We start from the raw sequence: 14,263 nt of genomic DNA on the forward strand, positions 1-14,263 counted from the left end.
GTTATTAGTGGGTAAAAATGCTGAGATGCTGGTTCTTCTGTATGTTATTAGTGGGTAATAATGCTGATGTGCTGGTTCTTCTGTATGTTATTAGTGGGTAATAATGTTGAGATGCTGGTTCTTCTGTATGTTATTAATGGGTAATAATGTTGAGATGCTAGTTCTTCTGTATGTTATTAGTAGGTAATAATGTTGAGATGCTGGTTCTTCTGTATGTTATTAGTGGGTAATAATGTTGTTATGCTGGTTCTTCTGTATGTTATTAGTAGGTAATAATGTTGATATGCTAGTTTTTCTGTATGTTATTAGTAGGTAATAATGTTGATATGCAGGTTCTTCTGTATGTTATTAGTAGGTAATAATGCTGAGATGCTGGTTCTTCTGTATGTTATTAGTGGGTAATAGTGTTGAGATGCTGGTTCTTCTGTATGTTATTAGTGGGATGAGGCTCTACTTACCATGAGTCTCGGTGAAAAAGCTGAGATTACAATAGAACCTGAGTGGGCGTATGGCAAAAGGGGACTCGAGGGAAAGTATCCTTTACACATTTAGTTTTTACTGGTTGCATGGAGATTATTGTAGCAGAGTTTTAGCATTTCAACAATGGCCAATGGTTGGGTCAGACTCTCATTTGCAGCAACTTCGGTATGCACATTCACAACTGTTGAAAGGTTTCTGGCTATATCTCTTTCATACACTGTCCTGTTCTAACTGTTTTGAATGATATCCCGATGTTGTTCCCATATTGAAAAATGCTTGGTCTCTATTGTTATATTTTACACCCACCTATTTTTTCCTTGTAAATGTAATTTTGCTTTTTGGTGTTTATTTCAAACAACAATGGCAATATTACTTTGAAAGTCGTTGTGCCGCGAAACAGATTTGGTCATGAATTAGATTTTACTTAGCAAGCGCTAGATATTCTATGTTGGCAAGCACTAGCCAAATCATTGGCGATTGATGACTTGATCTGCTTTTATTTTTTTGATTCAAAATAATTGCATGAGTTGAAGTTTAGAAATGCCCAAGCATATCCGTAATATGATCATGAAACTCCCCTGCAATGTTACAATCATCGTTGTCAACTCTCGCCTCTAATTACATAGTTCATTTGCAATTTATAAATCACTCCAAATAAAATGGAAAAATCTTTTTGTAACGGTAACACTGTGACTATTAATATTGACTATGTTCAATACTGTTTAATACATTTGCCCAAACTGTTTAATACTTAGTGCCCACAGTGTCTTTAAGTTTTTGTGATGCCTTGTGATTTTACACAAAGGGGTTCGCGAGATGTTTCATCAGCTACAATGCGTTTGTAATCACTACTCTGGAGTTGCCTTCCTAAAATAAACGTAATTGTAATTCCCTGACTACTTCGAAGGGTAAAAGTTTTCGGTCTGTAATTCAAAATGTTCAACAAAGGTATTCAATGAGACTCGCTAAATAGCAGCTAAAGCCTCGCAAAGCACCGGCGACAGCACCGCAGGCTATTAGCGGTGAAATGGAAACCTATGTGCCGAGGACCGCCGGTTGTTACCGGCGGCAACGCAATAGTTTAGTGCTGTTCAAATTTCGCAAAAGGACGAAGGCAAAACTTTCCCGAAATGACCTGTACAGGTGAAGTTCACCATTATAGAAACGGCATGGCGAACGAACATTTTATATGATCTGCGATTATGTTTAGCGATGCAGCGTATATGTGAACAGATGCCGCTGAGCTTAGCCTCGCAAACGTTTTGCTGCGCAAGTTACCGTCGGAGTCTCTTAATCGATTTGGGAACCTGGGCTTTATGTTCAACTTGAAGGTTTACTCGCAACAAAAATCGCATTACAGTTATTTGGTATCAAAAGATTCACCATGTTTTACTCTGCTGTGTTGTAGGTGCAAATTATGTGGAAATGTGATTAAAAGCTCTTAAAAGCTCAAAAACGAACAGTTAATCGCAGCCATCACAAACCCGCCGGAGATTGAAATCAGTTTATTTCTTTGACGAAGTCATTACATTTCGTTGTTGTTCTGTCACGTGATGTTCTCATTTAAATTGAAAAGCCAATAAAAGGTTCAATATAAAACTTCTCGTTGCACTAGTTTATGACAAACACTTCAGGTTTTACTGAAGAGCCCTTACCAAATATAGAGGCTCGCTAGTTTACAGTTTTGTTCGGCTTGGTCTAATTCTGAGTTTAAGATTATAAGAGTTTAGACTTCAGACAATGATGTCATAGCTGGCTAGTTGTGGTGGTGGAAATGCCACACCTCCAATTGATAACATATTACTGAGACACTAACTTTCACCTTCCAAAAACCCACTTCAAAAAGTAGCTAGGGTTACTTAACCACAAAAATTCTAGTTCTCCATTCTTTACTTTGTTGGTGATTCCCATATATTAAAAGTTTTCCTTTCCCGAATGTTTGAAAAAACTCCAAAATTGTATATCAAATAATTGGTAAATTCCGTTTTTGAATAATAATTTTTTTTTATTATTACAATTTAAACTTCTTTGTTAGTTTAGACTAATATAAAAGTTTTCCAGTCAATATATATATATTTTTTAGCCCTAGTTCTAAGCTTCAAAAACCGTAAAAAAACTTCAGCTCAATGCAAGGTATGCAAATGTTCTGAACTTATGCCGCCACCGGAAGTGAGGCTTTATATAAAACAATGTTTACATGATTGTCTATACTTTTCTATGTTCTACTCAGGTCTAATCGTCTAGTCGTAATCTGATCATGTGACCCATACTTCCTGCTGAACAGCGCGAATAATTTCTGCAGCATTTTCGACTATCACAAGTGATCAGCAGGCTTGTTATGTTCATCAGAGGATGATATGCACTCCTTCGAGCTAAGGTTAAAAAATTAAACGAATTTTTACGGTAGGTTTTGAGATATCAGTGTCAAAATGACAGCATTACAATGATGATGAAATAGACGCGTAAGAACAATAGACATGGTTTTATTGAATGCGTGAAGTATATTTGTGAAAATCTTTCGACGAATGAGGTTGCGTAAAAGTGTAAACGGATGCCATCTTGGCCAACTACATCCCATTTGAGCCGTTTCGGAAAGAGATTTTAATCTATGGCAGTCTCGTGATGGCGGCGATTAACTGTTCGTTTTTTAGCTTTTAAGAGCTTGTAATCACATTTCTATATATTTTGCACCTACAACACAGCAGAGTAAGACATAATGAATCTTATGATACCAAATAGCTGTACAGTCATACTTCAACTTACGAGCTTAATGCGTTCCGAGATTGAGCTCGTATGTCAATTTACTCGCATGTTGGGGTGCAATTTATTTATATATAGAACAATTAAATATATATTTATTGGTTTCCTTACTCTGTAAAATGCAAATAAAACACTCAAAACAAGATATTGTAACAGAAAGAACATGTTGGTTATTGTCCTAACTTACCGCTTGCTTTCAAAAAGCAACAAATAAAAAAGAATGCAAGGAAATGTGTTAAATTAAATTGTAAAATTAAATACATACAATAGCAGCTAACGCTAGCATTTGCCAGAGAGATATATAAGTTATCCTTCATTGCAACAGTTGACTTTGATAAATTTGGATTTTATCAAAGTCTTAAAAGACAAACTTAAAAGCAAATCTAAAAGCAAACTTTCATTTTTAACTTAACGTAATTAAAATTTCTTCAGCGTTCATAGTTTGAAGTTTCTCACTAGTTAGCTAATTTTTCCTTTGTTTCGCTTTCACGACTAGCCGGCCGTTTTAAGATGAACCTATCTAAGGACGTTTGCCTTTGTCGCCCTTTCAACATGTCGCGATTAGGACGAACACAGGTGTCGTCACAAAGGTTTAATGCACGACCACTAGCCAACTTGTCCGAATGTCGATTTTTATAGTTTTGATAGATAGCAACGGCCTTTTCAAATAGCGTTGTTTCAATTACGCTGTCACCGGCCAATTGTTTATCTTATATCCAATGCCTGAGCGGTCTCTCCATCAGCGGTGGTGAAGATCACCGCGCCGTTTAGAAACTACGGTTAGTACTTTTGCGAGCTAAATGCCCTGAATATAATCCTTCTGTTTGATAATTGTGGATGTATTTCTGTCATATTGCTGAGCTAGCTCAAACATGCATACACATTTCGCATATTTTTCAACAATTTTCCGTTTAATATCAATTGTTATCATTTGCTTTTTCTTTGCATTATTTTTCATTTTACTGGCAAACTTTCGGTCTACGCACAGTACTTTTAATTCACATAATTCTGCACTGAAAAGCGTGCACAAAAACACGGTACAAAAGTATAACCTGTGCAGTTGAAAAATACAGATTGATGCTTTTGTCATAAAACATAAAACCTCCGGCATACTTAGCAACTGACTCACGTGCTCGTATCTCAAATATGGCTCGTATGTTAGTGCTAAAACTTGCTTCAAAAGCTGGCTCGTATCTCACGTTTCTCGTACGTTGGAGCACTCGTAAGTTGAAGTATTACTGTAATGTGAATTTTGTTGCAAATCAACCTTTAACCTCTTACCACAGTTGCACTACACTATCACTATGTTTCCATGGTGCGCAGTACTGCGAAGCAGCCCCCTCCGAAGTCGAGAGGATTGTACGTTTCCATGCTGCGCAGTGGTTTTCAGCAAATATCGCAAATTAGCCAGAGAAGAGAAATTGTATAAATCGAATCGCCTGATGGAGAAATAGAATCGATCACGGATACCGAACATCATAAACGGTCTTTTTATGATTCTGTCGTCATTATACTTTTATTTACAATACACATTCACAAGGTTTTACAAACCTTAACACACTTTTTACATAGTAATATATTTTTAATAAAGTATTTTCAAGTAATATATTATTTAAACGTTAATTTAGGACTAGCCACCTATTTTTCGAAAAGTGTTGGCATCGATAACAAATTCCAGGAAAGTAATCACCTCATCATCCTCGTGAATGCAGACCATAATTAAATTTAGGTCCAAAAAGATCGGAAGAACAGCAAAAAAACAAGATTAGCAGGACAACCTTTGTACTAGTTTATGGCCCTCGAAGAATCCGTCTCCACGGCATGAGAGCTATGCGCAGCCACTGCGCAGTCTCTGTTTCCTTGCTGCGAATTTGCACTGGCTTCGCACTGATCAGTGCGCAGTGATTTCAGTGCGAAGACGCCGTTTCCATGATTCGGAGATAGCGCAACTCCGAAGCACTGCGCATCATGGAAACATAGTGAATCATTCAGTTTGAGATTTCAAAGTTGATTTCAGTAAAATTAGTTACTCATCAGCATCGAGCAAGTCATGTTTAAACTTACGTTGCGTTTGTTGAGGACTTTACCTAGGCATTACCCAAGCTCACTAACTGAAGCATATGCTACAAGATATATATATAGTAGATGTACAGTAATCGTTAGTACATATATAGTAGTTGTACAGTAATAGTTAGTACATATATAGTAGAACTTTGTACAGTAGTAGATAGTACATATATAGTAGTTGTACAGTAGTAGTTAGTGCATACCATATATAGTAGTCGTACAGTAGTAGTAGTTAGTCCCACGACCAAACGAGCGGAGCGAATGTTTGAGAGTTTTACGATAAATGCATGTGCACACAACTCGCGAAAATTATTCATCAACAACGTCGCAAATCCTTGTACCGAAATCTCATCAACAAATTTAACCATTTTTGTGTAGAGTCGTTTAAGTATAATAACGCTACAAAACACATAAAAACATATTTAAATATGTTATCAAGTCTTTGAAAATTGTCGACATATTCCTAAACCTTACCCATCTGATCGGATTATACACAAATAGACAGATTAATTTGGCCGAAAATCGTTATTAAAACTTGCCAAGCCTTGCTTTTATCAAAATTAAGACCGGCAAACGAACCACCGAGCGACAGAGAATATAACCATGAAGTCGTGCGCATTTCATGAAAGATTAATGTGCACATTTCACCAGTCTATAGCATTGGCGAATTGCCGAAGGTTTCTGTAATTAACGTAGAAGTACTGAAATCATTTCTCTTTTGTCGATTTCAAAGTAACTGACATTTTGGAAACTTTTGAGTACTTTGGTATTCTAACTGATCTCCAAAGCAGTGAAAGTAAAGGAAATGACGATGATATTTTTTCTAACGATTCTTATGAGATTATTACAATATTTAATTATAAATTTGGATGAATATTGAAGTGTTATAGTCACACTAACAACATCGATGATGGGCAATATGTTACTGTTATTATTTTTTCTAAATAGTTTTGTTAAATAGATTTTCTAAAAATCTATATAAATATCACAACTTCTTGATATTGGTTGCTATTACGTTTTGAAATGTAAACGAAATTGTGCATTGGTTTTCTATTATTACTGTATTACTATATTAATAATATTGGTTATTCTAATAATATCAGTGCATTTTACTTCTAATATTGCATTTCTCCTATTGCAGGGGAGAGATATAACCATATCTTTTCCTTTCATTATTGCTGTTTGTCATGACCAAACACTTTTAAATAGATTTTCTAAAATTCTATATAAATATCACAACTTCTTGATATTGTTAGCTACATGCATGACGTTTTGAAATGTAAACAAAATTGTGCATTGGTTTTCTATTATTACTATATTAATAATATTAATTATTCTAATAATATCGGTTATTCTAATAATATCAGTGCATTTTACTTCTAATATTGGCCAATATTGCATTTCTCCTATTGCAGGAGGAGAGATATAAACATATAATCTTTTCCTTTCATTATTGCCGTTTGTTGTATATAATAACACCCACACCCAGTACATTACGGCTACCATTGCAGTTATCCTATTGCACTGCAGTGCCATTTGACTGCTAATATTGCATTTCTCAACCATCAGTAGCCTTTCTTCTTCTATTATCACTTTGGTCGTGGGCTGTATGACAGTGGAATTTCTAGTACATATATAGTAGTTGTACAGTAGTAGTTAGTACATATATAGTAGTTGTACAGTAGTAGACAGTACATATATAGTAGTTGTACAGTAGTAGTTAGTACATATATAGTAGTTGTACAGTAGTAGTTAGTACATATATAGTAGTTGTACAGTAGTAGTAGTTAGTACATATATAGTAGTTGTACAGTAGTAGTTAGTACATATATACAGTCAAACATGGATAACTCGTCCACGGATAGCTCGAACACATGGTTAATTCGAACGGTTTCTTTGGTCCGTTCCCACGTAATGATAAATTGCTATAGATAACTCGAACTCAACACTGTTAATTCGAACTGTTTTTTTGCCCAACGGCTACCGAAACGGCTGTTATCGCTTTAGAAAATCACTTTATTCAAAGCCATAGAGGTAAACCTCATCTTTTCGTAATTCATAAGCGTTGTTATTACCACCATCGGCAAAATAATTTTGTCAACGACTTTTCTAAAGGTTTGGTCAAATTTGATTTATACTGCTATACGATTAATAGCACGGGCTTGCCGGGTCACGCGCGCAAGGATTTTCGCCACGCACACACAAAACAAAAACAGCATGTTGTTTTGTATGTGCGTGGCGAAAATTCTTGAGTGCGTGACCCGGCTAGCCCGTGACGAATAGTTTTCCGACGTTGATTCCGTGTTGAATCAACGTCGGAATGTTGAATGTTTAAAACGTCTTAAAAATTGTTTTTATTAAACGTATACGTTGTCTTAGCTAAAAAAACTATTCATCGTTTGACCTAAACACAGAATACGTGTGTACATTCAATAAGTATCCATTCAAAAAGCGTGAGTGATACACAATGTACCGTTAAACCTCGTAAAACTTTTAATTGAACTGCCTCGGAGTGTTGCTCTTAACGAATCCCAGGTAAAGTAAGGGATTTTTCTTTGGTAACTTTTTCTTGAAGTTGCATAAACTTCAAAAAAAATCGGCAAAATTGATCGTGGGTAAAACGCTCAAAAGAAAAAGATGTCTTTTCTTTTGAACATTTCAACAACGATCAAGTTTTGCCAATGTCAATCTAAAAAAATGTCCTGGCAATAACATCACCTCAAACAACAAACCAATCTCAAGTGATAGAAAAATCTCCATACTTTTTGATAAAAACGTTTTAAACTTTACATTAGAAGCATTTAATTTGAAACAAGCCATTTGTGCTTTTGATTTATATTATAGTTTGCATATGTACATGTATCTACTAATAAATAAGTAAATACATGGACTTGTGACAGTGCTCTGATAACTTGATCGCTCTGATAATTCGAACACTTTTGCTCGGTCCCGTGAAGTTCGAGTTATCCATGTTTGACTGTAGTAGTTGTACAGTTGTAGTTAGTACATATATAGTAGTTGTACAGTAGTAGTTAGTACATATATAGTAGTTGTACAGTAGTAGTAGTTAGTACATATATAATAGTTGTACAGTAGTAGTTAGTACATATATAGTAGTTGTACAGTAGTAGTTAGTACATATATAGTAGTTGTACAGTAGTAGTTAGTACATATATAGTAGTTGTACAGTAGTAGACAGTACATATATAGTAGTTGTACAGTAGTAGTTAGTACATATATAATAGTTGTACAGTAGTATTTAGTACATATATAGTAGTTGTACAGTAGTAGACAGTACATATATAGTAGTTGTACAGTAGTAGTTAGTACATATATAGTAGTCGTACAGTAGTAGTTAGTACATATAAAGTAGTCGTACAGTAGTAGTTAGTACATATATAGTAGTTGTACAGTAGTAGTTAGTACATACAGTCAAACATGGATAACTCGTCCACGGATAGCTCGAACACATGGTTAATTCGAACATTTCCTTTGATCCGTTCCCACGTAATGATAAATTGCTATAGATAACTCGAACTCAACACTGTTAATTCGAACTGTTTTTTTTGCCCAACGGCTACCGAAACGGTTGTTATCGCTTTAGAAAATCACTTTATTCAAAGCCATAGAGGTAAACTTCATCTTTTCGTAATTCATAAGCGTCGTTATTACCACCATCGGCAAAATATTTTTGTCAACGACTTTTCTAAAAGTTTGGTGAAATTTGATTTATACTGCGATACGATGAATAGCACGGGCTAGCCGGGTCACGCGCGCAAGGATTTTCGCCACGCACATACAAAACAAAAATCGCATGTTGTTTTGTATGTGCGTGGCGAAAATCCTTGAGTGCGTGACCCGGCTAGCCCGTGATGAATAGTTTTCCGACGTTGATTCCGTGTTGAATCAACGTCGGAATGTTGAATGTTTAAAACGTCTTAAAAAATGTTTTTATTAAACGTATACGTTGTCTGAGCTACAAAAAACTATTCATCGTTTGACCTAAACACAGAATACGTGTGTACATTCAATAAGTATCTATTTAAAAAGCGTGAGTGATATAGAATGTACCGTAAAACCTCGTAAAACTTCTAATTGAACTGCCTCGGAGTGTTGCTCTTAACGAATCCCAGGTAAAGTAAGGTAATCTGCATAAACTTCAAGAAAAAACGGCAAAATTGATCGTGGGTAAAACCCGAAAAGAAAAAAATGTCTTTTCTTTTGAGCATTTCAACAACGATCAAGTTTTGCCAATGTCAATCTGAAAAACGTCCTGGCAATAACATCACCTCAAACAAACCAATCTCAAGTGATAGAAAAATCTCTATACTTTTTCATGAAAACGTTTTAAACTTTACATAGAAGCATTTAATTTGAAACAAGCCATTTGTGCTTTTGATTTATATTATAGTTTGTATATGTACATGTATCTACTAATAAATAAGTAAATATATGGGCTTGTGACAGTGCTCTGATAACTTGAACGCTCGGATAATTCGAACACTTTTGCTCGGTCCCTTGAAGTTCGAGTTATCCATGTTTGACTGTATATAGTAGTTGTACAGTAGTAGTTAGTACATATATAGTAGTTGTACAGTAGTAGTTAGTACATATATAGTAGTTGTACAGTAGTAGTTAGCACATATATAGTAGTTGTACAGTAGTAGTAGTTAGTACATATATAGTAGTTGTACAGTAGTAGATAGTACATATATAGTAGTCGTACAGTAGTAGTTAGTACATATATAGTAGTTGCACTTGAGTTATAAAAGTCTCACATGTTACTTGTTGATCATTGTCTTTAAGTTAGTTACCCAACACTTACTCAACGCAAGCTCTGGATCAATAGTTGCTGACTTTAAGCTCAGTATCAATGGTTGCTGACTTTAAGTTCAGGATCAATAGTTGCTGACTTTAAGTTCAGGATCAATGGTTGCTGACTTTAAGCTCAGGATCAATGGTTGCTGACTTTAAGTTCAGGATCAACGGTTGCTGACTAAGCTCAGGATCAACGGTTGCTTTTAGTTGATAACTACATGTCAATGATTGTTTTTACTTGCTGCCCTGCCTCAGACTATGTTTTTCACACAGATGCTATTTTTCCTTAACTGCACTTCTAAGAATACCACCTAATGCAAGGTTAATATTTGAAGTGGAGCTCATGGCTATCGAATGATGAAGTCTCACTGGATAAATTTGTCAACCGTTCTATCATTTTCTTGTATCAAGAGTTGCCTTCCCTTCTCCAATTGCAGATACAATTATTGTACAGTCTTGGTTTTGACAATTATCTATGCATTCACAGAAATATTGTGTGAATTAAAACTTTCAATGTGTTAAAGCTTTGATCTCTTTATTACCGGATTAGCCATATCAATCTTTTGAGTACAAAATGAACGTTCAAAGGGATGCTTCAACTTTAATAGCAGCCAGGGTACTTTGCAGTGTTTGAATATACCAGCTTTTTTCCTCTTCTCAAAATAAATTTTGTTTGTATACGGTACAGCTTGCTAAATTGTTGTGTTTAGCAGATAATTCGTCTATTAGATTAGATCATATTTAGTGTAAATAATAGTTGTCTGCTTTAAGAATTTAAATTTATGCATTTCTCTCTATTTTGAAATTCACTGTGAAAGTTGGCTGCAAATGTTGGAGTTGACCTGTGTACGAGATATCCACATCAAGAGTTTCATATGTGTTTACAAGTATCTTATAGATACTGCAGCGTGCTTTACCAATTCACTAACATGTTGCCATTTTCAATTCTAAGTCTACAGCAACTGTCGTAAGTGGAGATTTTACATCGATAGTCAATTTATGCATGATATATATTCTTGTTGCTGAACCTGGCTACAGCTTGTGTAATACGCAGTACTAGGTTATCTTAAATCTGACAAGACCTATAACTGTTCTGATGTGTACAAAATATTTCTTCACCAACTTGTATTGTGTTTCAGCAATTCGTGTAGATTCAGTGTTCACTTTCTTGTACAGAATCGCAACACTAGTCCATTGTCTTGCTACTAATGAAGTGTGACAGGTTTACACTGACAAGGCTAACAGGAGGAGCTAGCTCAGATAGGACTGACATTCATTGTTGACTAACAACAGCTTGTTGGCTATAAAGATTAGGAACTTGCGACGCTGTTTACCTGTCAGGCTAGAAAAGCCATTGACTATTGACACATCCTAATCTATTGCTGATGCGAGCGAATGCAGAATAAACTATAAGATTGGTGCTGGCAACGGACTGTCTTCATTCAGGTAACTAACTGCAGTTTTAACTTCGTGTAAAATTTTGTATTTGATGGCGAAGATCAAATCTTATGAAAAATAAAAAGAGGTGTAGCAGGTTAGTTTGTAGTTCCTTGGCTAAGGCTAATGGTGGTTTTTACGGAATCAATGCAATACAAAGCTAAACCTAACGACATTATAATGTAATATTCATCTAATAAAAGTTAATCAATTACTTCTCATAACTACTCATCAGTAAATAAGACACACCTATAAAAAAATTGGTTGAGTTGATTACTTTGATGCATTATATTGGTAGATGATGCTTGCCTCTTTTTACAGCTACAATGGTTCTTATTTTATTGTGTATTATATTGCAATCAAGTGTGCTGTGAGTCAGAGAATTTGGCACTGTTATCAAATAAAATCAGCTATAAATTTGAAACAGAAATTGCTTTGGGCTCGAGTGGGACAGGAGAATAGCCTCCATGTTTTGAACAATCACTCTGTTGTTATGTTTGTGAAGTAAAACAATTAGCTTCAAATAGAAAGTCAGCGACGTCACTTCATTTCGTGGGAGACCGATAATCAATGTGATAGTCATGCTATAATACGCAGTTGCACAACAAAACCTGCTACTATTAAACATATCACACAATTAACCTATTGATTGCCTCCATTTGTTTGGTCCACAGTTTCTCCTTGAGAGTTTGCCGTTGGTAAATACTCATCCAAAATGCAATAAAAATATGCTTTTCTATTAACAATTAATAACGGTCTTAATATAGCGTCAAAACTCACGGAATAAAGGGACATCGGATATGGTTATTGACTTTCCAGTGTTGTTGAATTTACTGCGAACTATGAGTATGCTATAGCTATATACATCACGCTCTGTTATGGTAACATTGTTAAATCAATATCTTTGATGGCTAGCTCGGTGTCTTATCACGTTTTGACAATTACCTTGTATTGTCATTATTTGATGAGGTGGCCTCATCCATACATCACCTCTAAGGATTTGTGATAAAAGACATCACCAGTCTAGCCAGCTTTTAAAGCTGTAGTGGACTTGACAGCTATAGTGTAGGTAAGGTTTATTTAGGCGATTTAACAAAGAAAGATATTTGATGTATTAGCTATTTGAACTGGCTTGTTTGAAAATACATTCTGTTGCATTCTTAGTAGACTTTTTTTAACAGTGGAATGGCAGCAATGAAAAATCGTCAGACACCTGCAGACACAACCCATGTTCTCTTGCAAAAAAATGATCGAATAAGGGAGCGGCATACCAAAGAAATCTTGCGGATTAGATCTGAAGAAAAGCGAAGTGATGAAGATTTGGCAAAGCAGGTAACTTGTTACTAAGGTTTTTTCAGTGGTCAAAAGACTTGAGGAAACAACTCACAGAACAGATAGGAAAACAAACTAATACTTTGCATTATTGCAGTTTACAGCGATGATACTGATGTCGAGATAATGCTATATTAAATTCACACAACTCTACAATACTTTTACATGTATTTTGAGAGAGAAATGTTTCTTGTTCACAGCAATAACTTTGCAGATGTGTGTTGAGCTAATTTTGACAGTGTAATCTATATATGCAATTTTAGATTGAAGACTTGCAAAGAGAAATTCGAGATATTCATGCCTATACAATGGTCTACAGGGAAAACAGTCTCGTCTGTATCGACGAACGAAGAAGTAGGCCGGATTACAGCTGCCAGGAACCGCCGATTGAGCCTTGTAAGACCTCCAACACAACAAAGAAAAACAATATTGCTAAACTATTGCCTTCAACAACAAATTCAGATCCTTTTCGTGTAAGGAACTGCTTACTAGATGTAGATTTCAAACACAAAGAAACTATGCACCGGGTTGCTCCAACAGTTACTGTTCCAGCAGTAGCGATTAGGAAAAAGAGCCGTACAAGGGCCAGTACTGCCGGAACAAACCTCAGTCGTGGAAGCAAGGAATATCAATCATTACTTCCCGGTAACTGCACAAGTTATTACTCCATTAGGAAGTTCTATGAAGATGAAAAAAAAAAACTTCTGTGCAAATGGTCACCAGAAGAAAGAAGACGCAAAACTGTGCAATGGATACTACGAAACAACGCAATACCTCAGTTTTCATCATTGCGCAGAGCAACAACGTCTGCAATCTTTAGAGACTTTGGTAAAGCCCATGGGGATGTTGATTTGTCCACTCAACAGCTTTCCTTACCTGCAATAGCTAGCAGATTCCAAGGATAGCGTGTTATCAGTTTCAGAATTTAATAAATCTGGCAAATAATTTTGTAATGAAGCATGGGCTAGCTGTGAAGGATATATGGCTTACTGTGTTAGTCTGATAAGCCTATTAATATATAGTTATACATACCTTTCATTTGACATTGGCACAGACTGAATAGATATATTGGATTTGAGCAAATGTTGAATTTTACCAGTTTTTAATGGCTGAATTCAGACTTACGAGGGCTGCTCTTGTTTCTTTAAATTGAGAAATAGCATTGGTGAGCCATAAACAATGTTGTGCAAAGTATGTCAAGTATTAAATATATAGTCACAATGGCAAAGGTGTGCGCTGTCTGTTACAATTACATGATATGATGCATTTTCAAGGCACAATAACTAAAGCTGCACATTTTTTCACAAAAAGTGAACATAAAACAAAAAAAACGTGTAATGATTGAGCAAGTGCAGAAATAACAGCAATT

General features: G+C 35.5%; 2 protein-coding genes across 3 annotated transcripts in view; both read left to right on the forward strand.

Moving 5' to 3' along the window:
• Positions 1-10,810, forward strand: part of LOC137393154 (peptidyl-prolyl cis-trans isomerase FKBP3-like) — a 41,374-nt gene extending 30,564 nt beyond the window's left edge. Inside the window, exons 6-7 of the mRNA XM_068079582.1 lie at positions 439-533; positions 10,429-10,810. Coding sequence (XP_067935683.1) covers positions 439-533; positions 10,429-10,483 — 150 coding nt within the window. The 3' untranslated portion in view covers positions 10,484-10,810. The remainder of the gene's footprint in view (positions 1-438; positions 534-10,428) is intronic.
• Positions 10,811-11,332: 522 nt separating this feature from the next.
• On the forward strand, positions 11,333-13,810 carry LOC137393153 (uncharacterized). Of its 2 annotated transcripts, none has more exons than XM_068079580.1 (3): positions 11,333-11,571; positions 12,744-12,894; positions 13,158-13,810. In XM_068079580.1, the coding sequence occupies exons 2-3, from the start codon at positions 12,748-12,750 to the stop codon at positions 13,797-13,799; spliced, it is 789 nt and encodes a 262-aa protein (XP_067935681.1). In that variant the 5' UTR covers positions 11,333-11,571; positions 12,744-12,747; the 3' UTR covers positions 13,800-13,810. The 2 variants fall into 2 exon arrangements, with proteins under 2 accessions (XP_067935681.1, XP_067935682.1); XM_068079581.1 differs by lacking the exon at positions 11,333-11,571 and adding an exon at positions 12,283-12,631.
• Positions 13,811-14,263: the final 453 nt, after the last annotated feature.

Source organism: Watersipora subatra, chromosome 4, assembly GCF_963576615.1.
Source record: "Watersipora subatra chromosome 4, tzWatSuba1.1, whole genome shotgun sequence".
NCBI lineage: Eukaryota > Metazoa > Bryozoa > Gymnolaemata > Cheilostomatida > Watersiporidae > Watersipora > Watersipora subatra.